The sequence below is a fragment of the Chiloscyllium plagiosum genome, chromosome 25 (assembly GCF_004010195.1).
Source record: "Chiloscyllium plagiosum isolate BGI_BamShark_2017 chromosome 25, ASM401019v2, whole genome shotgun sequence".
Taxonomy (NCBI): domain Eukaryota; kingdom Metazoa; phylum Chordata; class Chondrichthyes; order Orectolobiformes; family Hemiscylliidae; genus Chiloscyllium; species Chiloscyllium plagiosum.
In genome coordinates this window covers 48828996-48841948 of record NC_057734.1, presented here as the reverse complement: position 1 = coordinate 48841948, position 12953 = coordinate 48828996, and the positions used below count along the sequence as shown (strand labels likewise).

The 12953-nt window shown below is 44.1% G+C and overlaps 1 protein-coding gene across 4 annotated transcripts in view; it reads right to left on the bottom strand.

Annotated features, from left to right (window-relative positions):
• Positions 1-12953, bottom strand: part of cabin1 (calcineurin binding protein 1) — a 487520-nt gene that overhangs the window by 55622 nt on the left and 418945 nt on the right. For all 4 annotated transcript variants that reach the window (XM_043716137.1, XM_043716140.1, XM_043716138.1 and 1 more), the window contains one exon: positions 5690-5764. In XM_043716137.1, the coding sequence (XP_043572072.1) occupies positions 5690-5764 (75 nt within the window). The remainder of the gene's footprint in view (positions 1-5689; positions 5765-12953) is intronic.

Genomic DNA, 12953 nt, shown 5'->3' with positions numbered 1-12953 from the left:
GTACGGTATTGGAACTGGTCCTCCTGGGAGCAGATGCGGCGGAGACGAAGGAATTGGGAATATGGGGTGGCATTTTTACAGGGGGCAGGGTGGGAGGAGGTGTAGTCTAGGTAGCTGTGGGAGTCGGAAAAAAGTGATGTTTGTGATTAGATTGAACAGTGTGCTTGTAGATGCTTCGAAGTTACATTGGGTGATCGCAGTCCTAATAGTGGAACGTTATGCACTTTTCTCTACGTATACCTTTAGGTATGAGACTGTCAATTTCAATGTAGCTTCAACAGCAAGCCACTGTTCCAGCTTGAAACTACGAACCGTTCTTATCAATACCTCTTCACTATTTCTGTTATCTTTCAAGCAGGTTTACATTGTGAATGCTGATTACTACTTGGGGCACATTTCACCAGATGTTACCAAACCAAACGATGACCTAATATGTGCCATTGTAATGAGTTTGCTAAATCAGTGTTGATCAATGTGGCTACTATTGTCCTACACGTCTCACAATGTAACAAAGAACTTGCTGAGATCTCCAGCCACTGATTTGATGAATATTAGATGAAATAATTTTTGTTCGGGTTCCTCATACAACAATTAATGGCGTCTTTGTAAATTTGATGCCCCCACCCCATGTGCAGTGGAGAGACTCAGAGCCAGACACTTTCACACAATTGATCTAATCAGTTAGTGAGACTCACCGTAACAACTCAATGTGCACCAGCCCATACAAACACACCCACAGTCAATGTACACATATGTGCATGGATGGATGGATGGACACATACACACACTCAACTTGTGAACAGCATTTTATAAATGGACATCCTTCAGCTGCCAGCAGTTAAGTACTACATCTTTGATTTGGTGACTCATTCCAAATAATTCTAATTAAACTGGCTGGGATTTTATGAGATGCCAGCTGTCAGACTGGAGCTGAGCAGATACAGAGGTAACACTGCAGTTTCTGCAATGATCTGGAGAGTACATTGAATGAAGCTGCCAGAAAAGCAGGGCCCTTGAACTGTATCTGGAGGTTTGAAGTGATGTTTCATCACAGACGTTTCAGTTTACTGATGCTGGTACCAATATGCAAAAAGGTTCCAGGACTTAAGAAATTAAATGAAGTACAGTAAAAAGACAGTTTACGATAAATTTGCATTAGTCCTTTACACTGTCATGTATATTTGACTTTAACCTAAAACTATTAGATGCCCACCCAGAGATTATTAGGATTTGCAATTACTCTCAGAGCTCTTGGTAAAGTTGCAAGAATATCCAGAGTTATAAAATAATTATAGTATAGTTAAAAATAATTATAGTCTGGTGTAATTATAATGATAGACTGTAGAGGGAAGAAAAGCAGCAGAAACTGCCATGCTTGTGGCTAGCAGGAATATGACAGTGGAGTCGAAAATTATGTTGTTGAAAAAGAACAGCAGGTCAGGCAGCATCTGAGGAGCAGGAGAGTCGACATTTCAGGCATAAGGCCCTCAGCAGGAATTGGGAAGGTAGCTGGAAGATAAATAGCAGGGTGGGGTTGGGGGTAAGGTAGCTGGGAAGGCGCTAAGTAGATGCAGTTAGTGATAGGTCCATGGGGAGGGTGGAGTGGGTAGGTGGGAAGGAAGATGGCAGGTAGGATAGATCAAGAAAGCAGTGCCGAGTTGTAGAGTTGGATCTGGGATGAGGTGGGGGGGAGGGGAGATGAGGAAACTAGTGAAGTCAACATTAATGCCATGTGATTGAAGGGTCCCAAGGTGGAAGATGAGGTGCTCTTCCTCCAGTTGTTGGGTGGCTTGGATTTGACAATGTAGGCGGCCCAGGACTTGCATGTCCTTGGTGGGGTGGGAGGGGGAGTTGAAGTGATCAGCCACAGGGGGTAAGTGGGTTGCAGGCAGTTGCTAAGGAAGGAGACATGGCTGTAGTAGTGGGTCTTAACATTTAATGTGTTTGAAGAGGGTGAGAGCACTGGAAATGACCTGGGGGTGCAGTGAGAGAGACTCTCACAGATTCTTGTGGGAGGAGGAGGAGAACTTTTTCAAGTCAGGCTTCCTTGCAGGAGGCTTCACAGTAACGTTACAACAACTAGGAGAAAGTGAGCACTGCAGATGCTGGAGAGGCAGAGTCAAAAAGTGTGGCGCTAGAAAAGCACAGCAGGTCAGACGGCACTCGAGGAGCTGGAGAGTCAACGAATCATGCATAAGCCCATAACCAGCAATGTTTGGGGTGGGATGGAAGGAGGCTGGGGGGGGGGGAAAACAGTGGAGACCAAAGGCTGGAGTCAATAATGCATAAGAATATTTTGTCACATTGCTGACCAGTAACCATGAATAACACACCCTTTAATTATTTTTTAAAACTTGTTATACACAAGGTAGCTGGGAAGGCGCTAAGTAGATGCAGTTAGCGATAGGTCCGTGGGGAGGGTGGAGTGGATAGGTGGGAAAGAAGATGGCAGGTAGGACAGTTCAAAGAGGGCAGTGCCAAGTTGTAGAGTTGGATCTGGGATGAGGTGGGGGGAGGGGAGATGAGGAAACTAGTGAAGTCAACATTAATGCCATATGATTGAAGGGTCCAAAGGTGGAAGATGAGGTGCTCTTCCTCCAGTTGTTGGGTAGCTTGGATTTGACAATGGAGGCGGCCCAGGACTTGCATGTCCTTGGTGGGGTGGGAGGGGGAGTTGAAGTCGTTGGCCTTGGGGGACATGTAGGTTGCGTAGAAAGAGCACTGAGGAACAAAATTTGACTCAAAGCCACATTTGGAGACTTTAGCCCAGATGAATAAACGTTTGATCAAAGGAATTGGTTTCAAACAATGTTTTAAAGGTAGAGTAGTGGAGGGGGGGAAATTCCAGAGCTTAAGGCACATGAAGGAACAGCCATCAATTGTGAAGTTGGACTTGCTTAAGAAACTAGAATTGGTGAAGCACAGAGAACAGGATATTGGCATGGCTGTGGGGGATCGGGAGAGAGGGTGGTGGGCACAATTGGAAGAGTCATAGAGTCACACAGCATGGAATCAGACCATTGTCCAACTCATCCATGCCAACAGGTTTCCTAGATTAATCAAGTCCCATTTGCCTGTGTGTGGCCCATATCCCTCTAAACCTTTCCTATTCATGAAAGAGTCCAAATGCCTTTTAAATGTAACTGTACATGCATCTACCACTTCCTCTGGCAGCTCGTCCATACATGCACCAGCGTCTGTATGGAAACACCGCCCCTCAGATCCCTTGTATATCTTTCCCCTCACACCTTAGACCTAGGCCCTCCGGTTTTGGACCTCTCTACCCTGGGGAAAAGACCAAGAGGTATACGGCTTAAAGAAGTTGTGTCAAAACATAACTCTGGCTGCTAGGAAAAGCAAAAGAAACTCTTGCCCTTTCACCCCACCTCCCGTTGAAAAACTAGCTGAGCCTCTGCCTGTCCTGCCACTGCCATGCTCAACAATACACTGCACATTTTAAATGGATGCCTTGGCTGCAACATCATTAGTGCTCTGGGCTGTGCACGCCAATCATTTTTTAAGATTAGATTCCCTACAGTGTGGAAACAGGCTCTTCAGCCCAACAAGTCCACACCAACCCTCCAAAGAGTAACCCACCCAGACCCATTTCCCTCTGACTAATGCACCTAACACTATGGACAATTTAGCATGGCCAATTCACCTAGCCAGCACATCTTTGGATTGTGGGAGGAAACCGGAGCACCCCAGAGGAAACCCACGCAGACACGGGGAGAATGTGCAAACTCCACACAGACAGTCGCCTGAGGCAGGAATCAAACTCGGGTCCCTGGCACCGTGAGGCAACAGTGCTAACCACTGAGCCACTGTGCCCTCCTTCTGCATTGTTGAAATACTTAAGAAGAGCTGTCATAAACACCACATAGGGACTTTTCTAAGTGCTATTTGAGAGTTCACAGACTCAGGCTAAGGTGCAGGCTTGTATGTTGTATAACAAAGACTTAAAAAAACGTATCATTTTTGATTTTGGAAGTGCTATTAAGAAACTGTAAACTGCCCTAGTACACCAGTACAGTCTTTTATACACTAGTTAGCACAGCATTGTTACAGGTCCCAGCATGCTGCATTGCTAAATAATTCACAAATTATAAAATAATACTGCCCAAAAGCAATTACGTTTTTTTTATAAAAGTATTTGTTTAACTTGAGTCAGCAATTTACATAACTTGCATTTTCAGAGGTGGGATTGCACTGATGAAGGAGGTGAAACCATGTTCTGCTGATAAGATCACAGGAAGTCATCTCTGTTGACAAGGCAGTTTCCACATAGTTCACATCTGCTGGTTCAGATCATAGCACAACCCTGCACCTGTTCCTTCTGATGAAGTTTAGCGCATTTTACAGCAACCAAAATATCATTGGGAAATCAGATTTCTTCAAATGCCTAGTCACAGTGACAAGCACAGCTGCAGCATGCTTTTATCCCACTTGATGCTTTTCCTGTGATCACTGCACCGGTTCGTATAGTGACTGAGCTGGGCACCTCATGTCAAGAGGTAAAGGAGATAGAGGTCACTGCAACCTTGCTGATCCAGAGATCTGAAAAGCTCAATTTCCATTGTACTCATGTAATTTTGTGTGAAAGATTGTAAGATGCGAGTAAATAAGTGTTTGCAGAAGGGAGTGTGTGAATGATTGAGAGAGAGGCAGACTGCAGGTGTGAGTGCAAGACAGAGGATGCAGAAAACAAATGCTGAATTAGGGAACAATATGTCAAAACGATTGAATCAGTGCACGAGGGAAGAGAGCATAACAGTGAACAATACCAATTCTGGGCACGAGTCCATGAGAGCACGTATGAGTGAACAGGAGTACAAGTGAGACAATGAATGAGATTGAGCCAATGAGTGAAAGAGGCAGCAAATGAGTCAATGCGAGACAGAGAGAGTGAACGAAAAGAAAAGAGCAATGGAGAATATGCATGGGTTCTGCCGACATCACGAGACATAGCATCATTATCCAAGCATTGATCTGCTCTAGTGCTAGTGCAGCTGTTTACAACTAAAGCATCGCAGCCTTCACTGTACTGCTTTTTATTTTGTAGTGCTCTACTCAACTCTGTGAAACACATCTAGCACATTGACCACAAAACCTCACAGATATCACTTCAGCATAACCACCTGGGTTTACATATTTCTGGCAAACAGTGTATTTTCTTTAATCAAGCTGCACTTAGTCATTGGCCAGGAACTGTGTAATCTAAATACTAACATCATCTTTACACAAGATCCATGAACCCCTCCTGCCTTCAGTGTGTCTCATCAAAAATGGGGAGTTTATCAGTTCTATTTGATGTAATAATGGCCTGACTATCTCGGTTTCATTTCCAACCATGGCTTAGCAAGAATCTGCTGTAATTTAGTATCAAATAGGAAATCTCCAACCGTGGCACAGACTAGACATAACGTGGAATACTGCCACCTCAGACGCTTGACTTTGGAACTAGTTTTGTAAAGGATAACTAGATTGGACAATAGTGCTGGGCTTCTGAAACAAGTTTGCCCTCTTACTGTTAAGTGGCTAGGTTCTGAACTTCTCTGTAATTATTGCTTCGAAGGGAGAGAGAGAGAGAGAGACAGAGAGAGAGAGAGATGGGGACACACACATACATACACAAACTTTAGAAGTACTCGCCTTCCAATCGCTCACACTCATTGCCTGGGTTGATTACCTGTTTTTGCGTTGACGTGGCCATTTGCAGCTGGCAGAATTTCATAGCTTGCTCCAAAGCTACATCCTCATCAACCTAGAAAAAGATTCAAAAGTTAGCAAGAAGAAAATAGAAAATGTGAAATACCACAGGAATGGAATCTCATTTCCTTCCCTCAGTGGAAACACCAAATAACAAGTATAAAATCTCTGTCGTACAACATTACAGTCCAGTGGACTCATGTAGATCTATATATGTTCACAGCCAGAACTCAAGAATTGAATGACCGGAAATGTCAATATGTCACATTAAGCCTGTCTACTTCTTCAATTCAATACATAACTCGCAATCTCCTTCCTCTCCACAAACAGCACTAGTTGCTCTTTAAAACCACTTATTCTATCCACTCCAATGCCCAGTAATCTATTCCATAATTCTCTAATTCAATAAGTGAATCAAAATAAATTGCCCTCACTTTTCACACCATTGTGAAGTCCAAATACCAGGGACAACTGACCTGGGTCAATGCTGTTAATTTGCTCAAACAATACTGAGGATTTCAGTTAGATTTTCTTCAACTCTCCTGTTTTTGAATGGAAACAGGCATAACTTTCAGAATTGCTTACATTTCCAGTAGCTGGAATCAACTTCATTGCCCTCTCTCCGCATGCTCCTTGGGCAACATGATCTGATCCAATGCCTCAGGAGAGTAACAACCAAATCAATCTCCACGCATAGAAAAATGTGAGTCACACATCAGCATGGAATATTACTCCTTATGGAAAATATCATCATTGTACTCCTCTGCATTAGAGACAATTGGAGGGGCTAAGCATGATGGCCCCTTGAAAACAGGCATACTTTTCATGACAATGAATCAGAGTGTGGCACATCATCTGAATGATTTCTGTATATACCATTCACTAGCTGTATGGACCAGTATGGGCCATGGTTACTTGTTAACATTGCTTCATGCTATCCTGTGAACAATAGGTGACTGTGAAAGAGATTGTAGACATGCCTTTACTTTTATTAGTCACTCTTGGGACATGGACGTCACTGGCTGGCTAGGATTTATTGCCTATTCCTAGTTGCATTTGAGAAGGTGTGGGTGAGCTGCCTTCTTGAACTGCTGCAGTCCATGTACGGTAGGTCGACCCACAATGTCCTTAGGGAGGAAATTTCAGGATTTTGACTCAATGACACTGATGGAACAGTGGTATATTTCCAATTAAGGGTGGTGAGTGGCTTAGAGGAGAACCTGCAAGTGGTGGTATTTCCCTGTATCTACTGTCCTTGTCCTTCTAGATGAAAGTGGTCATGGGTTTGGAAGGTGTTGTCTAAGCAGCCTTTGGTGAATTTCTGCAGTGCATCTTGTAGTTAGTACACACTTCTGCCACTTGCCTGGATGGGGGCTGCTCCAACAACACTCAAGAAACTTGACCCCATCCAGGACAAAGCAGCTTGCTTGATCGGCACCACATCCACAAGCATCCACTCCCTCCACCACTGTCAAACTTCTTGAGTGTTGTTGGAGCTGCACCCATCCAGACAAGTGGGTACTCCTGACATGTGCCTTGCAGATGTTGGACAGGCTTTGAGGAGCCAGGAAGTGAGTTACTCATTGCAGAATTCCTAGCATCTGACCTGCTCTTGTCGTCAGTGTGTTTATACGGTGAGTCCAGTTGAGTTTCTGATCAAAGATAACCCCCAGGATGTTGATAGTAGGGGATTCAGTGATGGTAACACCATTGAATGTCAAGAGGTGGTGGTGAGTTTGTCTCTTATTGGAAATGGTTATTATCTGGGAGTTGTGTGGCATGAACATTGCTTGCCACTTGTCAGCCCAAGCCTGGATATTGCCCAGATCTTGTTGCATTTGGACAGGGATTGCTTCAGTACCTAAGGAATGCTGCTGAAAATCACTGGTATGTCACCATGTCACCGGTAGCTCATCTCTGGGTTTGCCATGGTGATTGAAATACAGTTGTTACAGCAGGTAGCTACAGAACAAAGGGCATGCCCATTATACACAGCATCAACTTACATTCCTTGTGCTGACACATGGTGAAATTCATTTTGCTTCTGGTAATGATAAAGTTGGCACACAGTACCAGCAAAGTCATGTGCATGCAACCACTGGCTCCTATACCATAAACCTTGCAAATTCTCATGCTCGTTTATCTGCTCGTCTCTAACAAAAGGGAATACAACAAAGTCATCGGCCTTTGAATATAGTGTTTCAGTGACCTCCCTTACTCAACAGTGGACAGTGAGATATTACTCGCATCTCCAGCACAAACCTGGAAGAAGCCAGATGCAGAGACTGACAATGCTATCCTATGTGGACAGATGTCATGGTTTGTTCACCCTATATATTCTCAGTCAATATAAAATGGCATCAGGCATAACTCTGCCTCAAAAGCATACATCTGAAATAGAGGCACCAACTTGGATCTCAAAAGACAATTGCAGTATTGAGGAAACAAGTGCCACACAGCCAAATTTGGCCTCTCAGATCCTTCAACTCTAGTTACATATGAGCAATTCGCTGAGATTTGCAATGTGACAAAGACCATACAATGCTCCACTGATGACACTGTCCAATTGTTAGGAATGTTAAATTGTAAATGTTAACATTGGTCGTGGTTCAGTGAATTGCAGCCTTACCACTCTCCCCATGTCAGCTGGTCAGTATTACATATTCCACTTCAAAAGGTGAGATCACTCCCATCTCGAGTGAAGCTCCACTGCAGGACTGAGGGAGTTCAGCGGAATAGGAAATGATATTTTATCTTCGATAGGCTGTTAAATTGAGGGGCTATGGATCTATTTCAAAGGGGAGCAGGGAAGTTATTCCAAGCTGTGCAGCCAATAATTAACTCAGCATCAGCATTATTTGAAAAACTTGGGTCATTCCCACATTGCTGTTGGAAGCTAGATGTATAAAAATTGGGACATAGCAGTTCTCATTTACTGAGAAATACTCCTTCTATAATCAGCAGGTAGCTATTCCCTAAACCGCTACTACCTCTAGGAGGGACAGGTGCACAAACTGGATCTCCAACCTAGTCTAACCAAGAGAAAGGTGAGCTAAGAGTCCAGATAACTAACTGTGAAAGAAATCTAATAAATAAATTAACATTGAGCTTTTGGTTTGCAAAACTGAACCTCTGTTAATAACCCAGCCATGACACATATGAAGCAACTGTTGGCCACTCAGCCCATTGGCCATTTGATATGATCATGGCTGATACAATTCTTCCACATGCCTGCCTCTCACATCCTTGGCTTATCGCGAAGCTGTAATCCTGCTGTAAATTACTGGTTGTATGAGGGAAGTAGGTGAGAGCTCATCCCCTCAATGACGTTGTCCTCTGCTGCTCAATTCTTCTGAATTGCTTAATTGAAAAGATCAATGTCTCAGTTACACATAAGGTCTCTGACACCTAATTGCATATTCCTCTGCACCACTGACATTCGAATGATAAGTTTGTAGTTACCTGATTTTTTTCCCCCTACTTTTCAAGGTGCGAAAAGCAGAACATGTTGTTTAGTTGCTTTATGATACAATGTTCTACAGTCTGCTTACAAAACTGACACACTACTATCAGAGCTTCCTTCGTCTTTCTCTTGTACAACAACCTGCTCTTACACTCCATTCAGCTCCCAGCTATCCCTACCCTCCATATCCTCTCCATCTCTGCCCACATCTTTGGGCATTTCCCCTTTCCGATATCAGCAAGACCGAAGCTATTTGGACATCTTCAGCAGCCACACTTCACTGACACTGACTTCATTAACCTTGCTATCTTTTGCTGCTCACTGCGAAAATATCTGAGAATCTGAGGCATGATGTTCAAGCTGAGTTACATTTCCTTCCTCAAAGCTGCTGTAGTGCGAAGATCATATTCTTCCACTTCAAAAACCATGCCGACTTGGAGTCTTTTCTCCCTTTCCCTAGGAAATCAGGTAAAAACATTATCAACTCATGGTCCAACTTCTTGCGCGTTTTCTTGAGCTGAATGTGCACCATGCTTTACAGCTTGCGCCAAACACCACACCCAAATCCTCAGCTGTGCAAAGCTACATACTTTCATAGGCCCCATTTCCATGGTGCACTTGCTCCTGTGCTCAAATAAAGCAATTTGAGAATCATCACCCTCATCAATAAGCTTGCCACACATTACTTTAGTGAGCTTCACATGCTATATATTTACTCTATCATCTTCCAACCCTTGGCATCTTCTGGTCCCTCGCGTTTTGCAGACGGGCACATTTCAAAGTCCATGAGTACATGCTGAGGGACACACTAAAGCTTGGTCCAGCTGCCACCAAGGTGCAGTGGGGAAGATCACGGTCTAAGGGCTTCCTGCAAAAAGTGGATCTTTTTGCAGGATCAGATCACAGATCCCCACCCCCATTGACCCAAAATATTTGTAAATATCTTTCCTGCATGAGTTTAAAAACTCCCGTTTACACAATTGCATGGAAGCTCTGTGGGATGTGAAACTCCAACGTCATCTCAGTGGATCTTTTTTCACTCTGCAAAGACTGTATTGAATGGATTCAATCCATCATAGAATCCCTACAGTGTGGAAACAGACCTTTCAGCCCAACAAGTCCACACCGATCCTCCGAAGAGTAACCCACCCAGACCCATCCCCCTACCCTATATTTACCCCTGACTAAACCTATGGGAAATATAGAATGGCCAATCCAGCTAACCTGCACACTTTGGATTGTGGGAGGAAACCGGAGCACCCAGAGGAAACCCAGAGCAGACAGTCACCTGAGGCTGGGATTGAACCCAGATCCCTGGCACTGTGAGCTAGCAGTGCTAGCCACTGTGCCACCCCCATGAGAACCATGAGAAAGTACTTATAGACAAACTTTTTATGAATAAAGTATATTTTTGCAATAAGGAAAAAAAACTCCCCAGTCCCTCACTTCATCCATTCCACTGGAATCCTCATTGCTTTGGAACTCTGTTTTATTCCAGAAAGCCAGCAGGTGACTGATAGAACTGGAGCACATACATGTATTTCTACTTACCCTCCAGCCCCAGGTTCAAAATAGGTCTATTTGCTTTCTAAATACATGAACCAGCTTGAGCATGCTACAACACAACACTGACCATCACAGAACTTCTGGCCCAATGTATGGACACTACCACTCTGCCACAAAACCTTCCCGGGTCTATTCGCAGGGAATCAAGTGGTTAATATACATCTGCAAACAATTAAACAGAATTCAGACTGCTTCCATTTTAACACCTTCCCAGTATTTTCAAAAGCTCTCTGAAAATCTTTTCCTTTGACTATGTTATGGCTTTTGCAGTTGATACCCACGATGTTGACATCATAACATTGAAACATCTACCTGCCTCAAAACTACAAGTGGCCATTTGTGCATCACTAATGAGCAATGCGCTGGATGTCAGAGTCAGTGCAAGTACATAGGGGGTGTGTTCTCACGGTTAGCAGATTATATCAAGCAACATCCTTTCAGGTGTTCACAATGGCCAAATCACTGACCATGTTCAATCACCGAGTGGTCGATTAGCTCATTTGTAATGCAGTGATGCCAAAAATGTGGGTTCAATTCTTGTACCAGCTGAGGTATGGTGACCCTTTGGTTAAACCACCACCTGCCATCTCTCTCTCTCTCTCTAATGGGATGGCAGCTCTATGATCTGCTAGAACTACGACAACTTGCAGTCAGAGGACTGGAAAATGGCTAATGTAACACCGCTGTTTAGGAAGAGAGACTGAAGACAGTAAATTATAGGCCAGTTAGCCTGACCTCGGTAAGATTTTAGAGGCGATTATTAAGGACAAGATTGAGGAGTACCTAGAAGTGCATGGTAAAATAGGGCTGGGTTAGCACGACTTCGTCAAGGGGAGACTATGCCTGACAATCTGTTTGAATTCTTTAAGGAGATAAGGAGCAAGCTAGACAAAGGAAAGCCAGTGGATATGATCTATTTGGATTTCTAGAAGGCCTTTGACAAGGGACCACACAGGAGGCTGCTAAATAAGAGAAGAGGCCATGGTGTTAGGGGTAAGGCATGGTGTGGACAGAGGATTGGCTGACTGGCAGAAAGCAAAGAGTGGGGATAAATTGGTCTTACAATGGCAGCTGGTGACTCGTGGAGTTCTATCGGGGTCTGTGCTGGGACCACAGGTATTCATGTTATACATTAACGACCTGGACGAAGGAACTAAGGGTATTGTTGCTACATCTGTAAATGATATAAAGATAGGTGGGACAGGTAGTGTTAAGGAAGCAGGGAGGCTGCTTGGGCAGGCTAGGAGTGAGCAAAGAAATGGCAGATGGAATACAATGTGGGAAAGTGTGGCATCAAGCACTTTGATCAGAAGAGTAGATGCACAGACCATTTTCTAAACAGGGAAAGGCTCAGAAATCTGAAGCACAAAGGGTTTTGGGAGTCTAGTTCAGGATTCTCTTAAGGTTAAGATGCCGGTTCAGTTGGCAGTTGGAAAAGCACATCAATATTAGCATTCATTTGTCAGGGCTGGAGTACAAGAGCAAAGACGCACTGTTGAGGCTGTATAAAGCTCAGTCAGACCATATCTGGAATATTATGAGCACTTTTCGGCCCTGTATCTAAAGAATGCTATGTTGACATTGGAAGAGGTCCAGAGGAGGTTTCCAAGAACGATCCTGGGTCTTGATAGGCTCGTCACATAAACAGCAGTTGAGGACTCTGGGTCTGCACACAATGGAGTTTAGAAGGATGAGGGATGATAGAGTCATAGAGATGTGTGGCATGGAAACAGATCTGTCGGTCCAACTTGTCCATGCTGACTCCTGATCTCATTGAAACTTACAAAATACTGAGAGGCCGAGATAGAATGTACTTGGAAAAACTTGTTTTCACTAGTAGGGACCAGGACCCAAGGACACAGCCTCAGAATGAAGGGACGGCACTTTAGAACTGAGATGAGGAAGAATTTCTTCAGCCAGAGGATGGTGAATCTGTAGAACTCATTGTCACAGAAGGCTCTGAAGGCCAAGTCATTGAGTGTTTTAAGACAGATAGGTTCTTGATTGGTAAGGGGACCAAGAATTACGGGGAGAAAGTTTGTGAGAAGATTTGTAGCTCGGGTGCTCGTTGCTGTGGTTCTGTTCGCCGTGCTGGAAGTTTTTGTTGCAAACGTTTCGTCCCCTGTCTAGGTGACATCCTCAGTGCTTGGGAGCCTCCTGTGAAGCGCTTCTGTGGTGTTTCCTCCGGCATTTATAGTGGCCTGTCCCTGCCGCT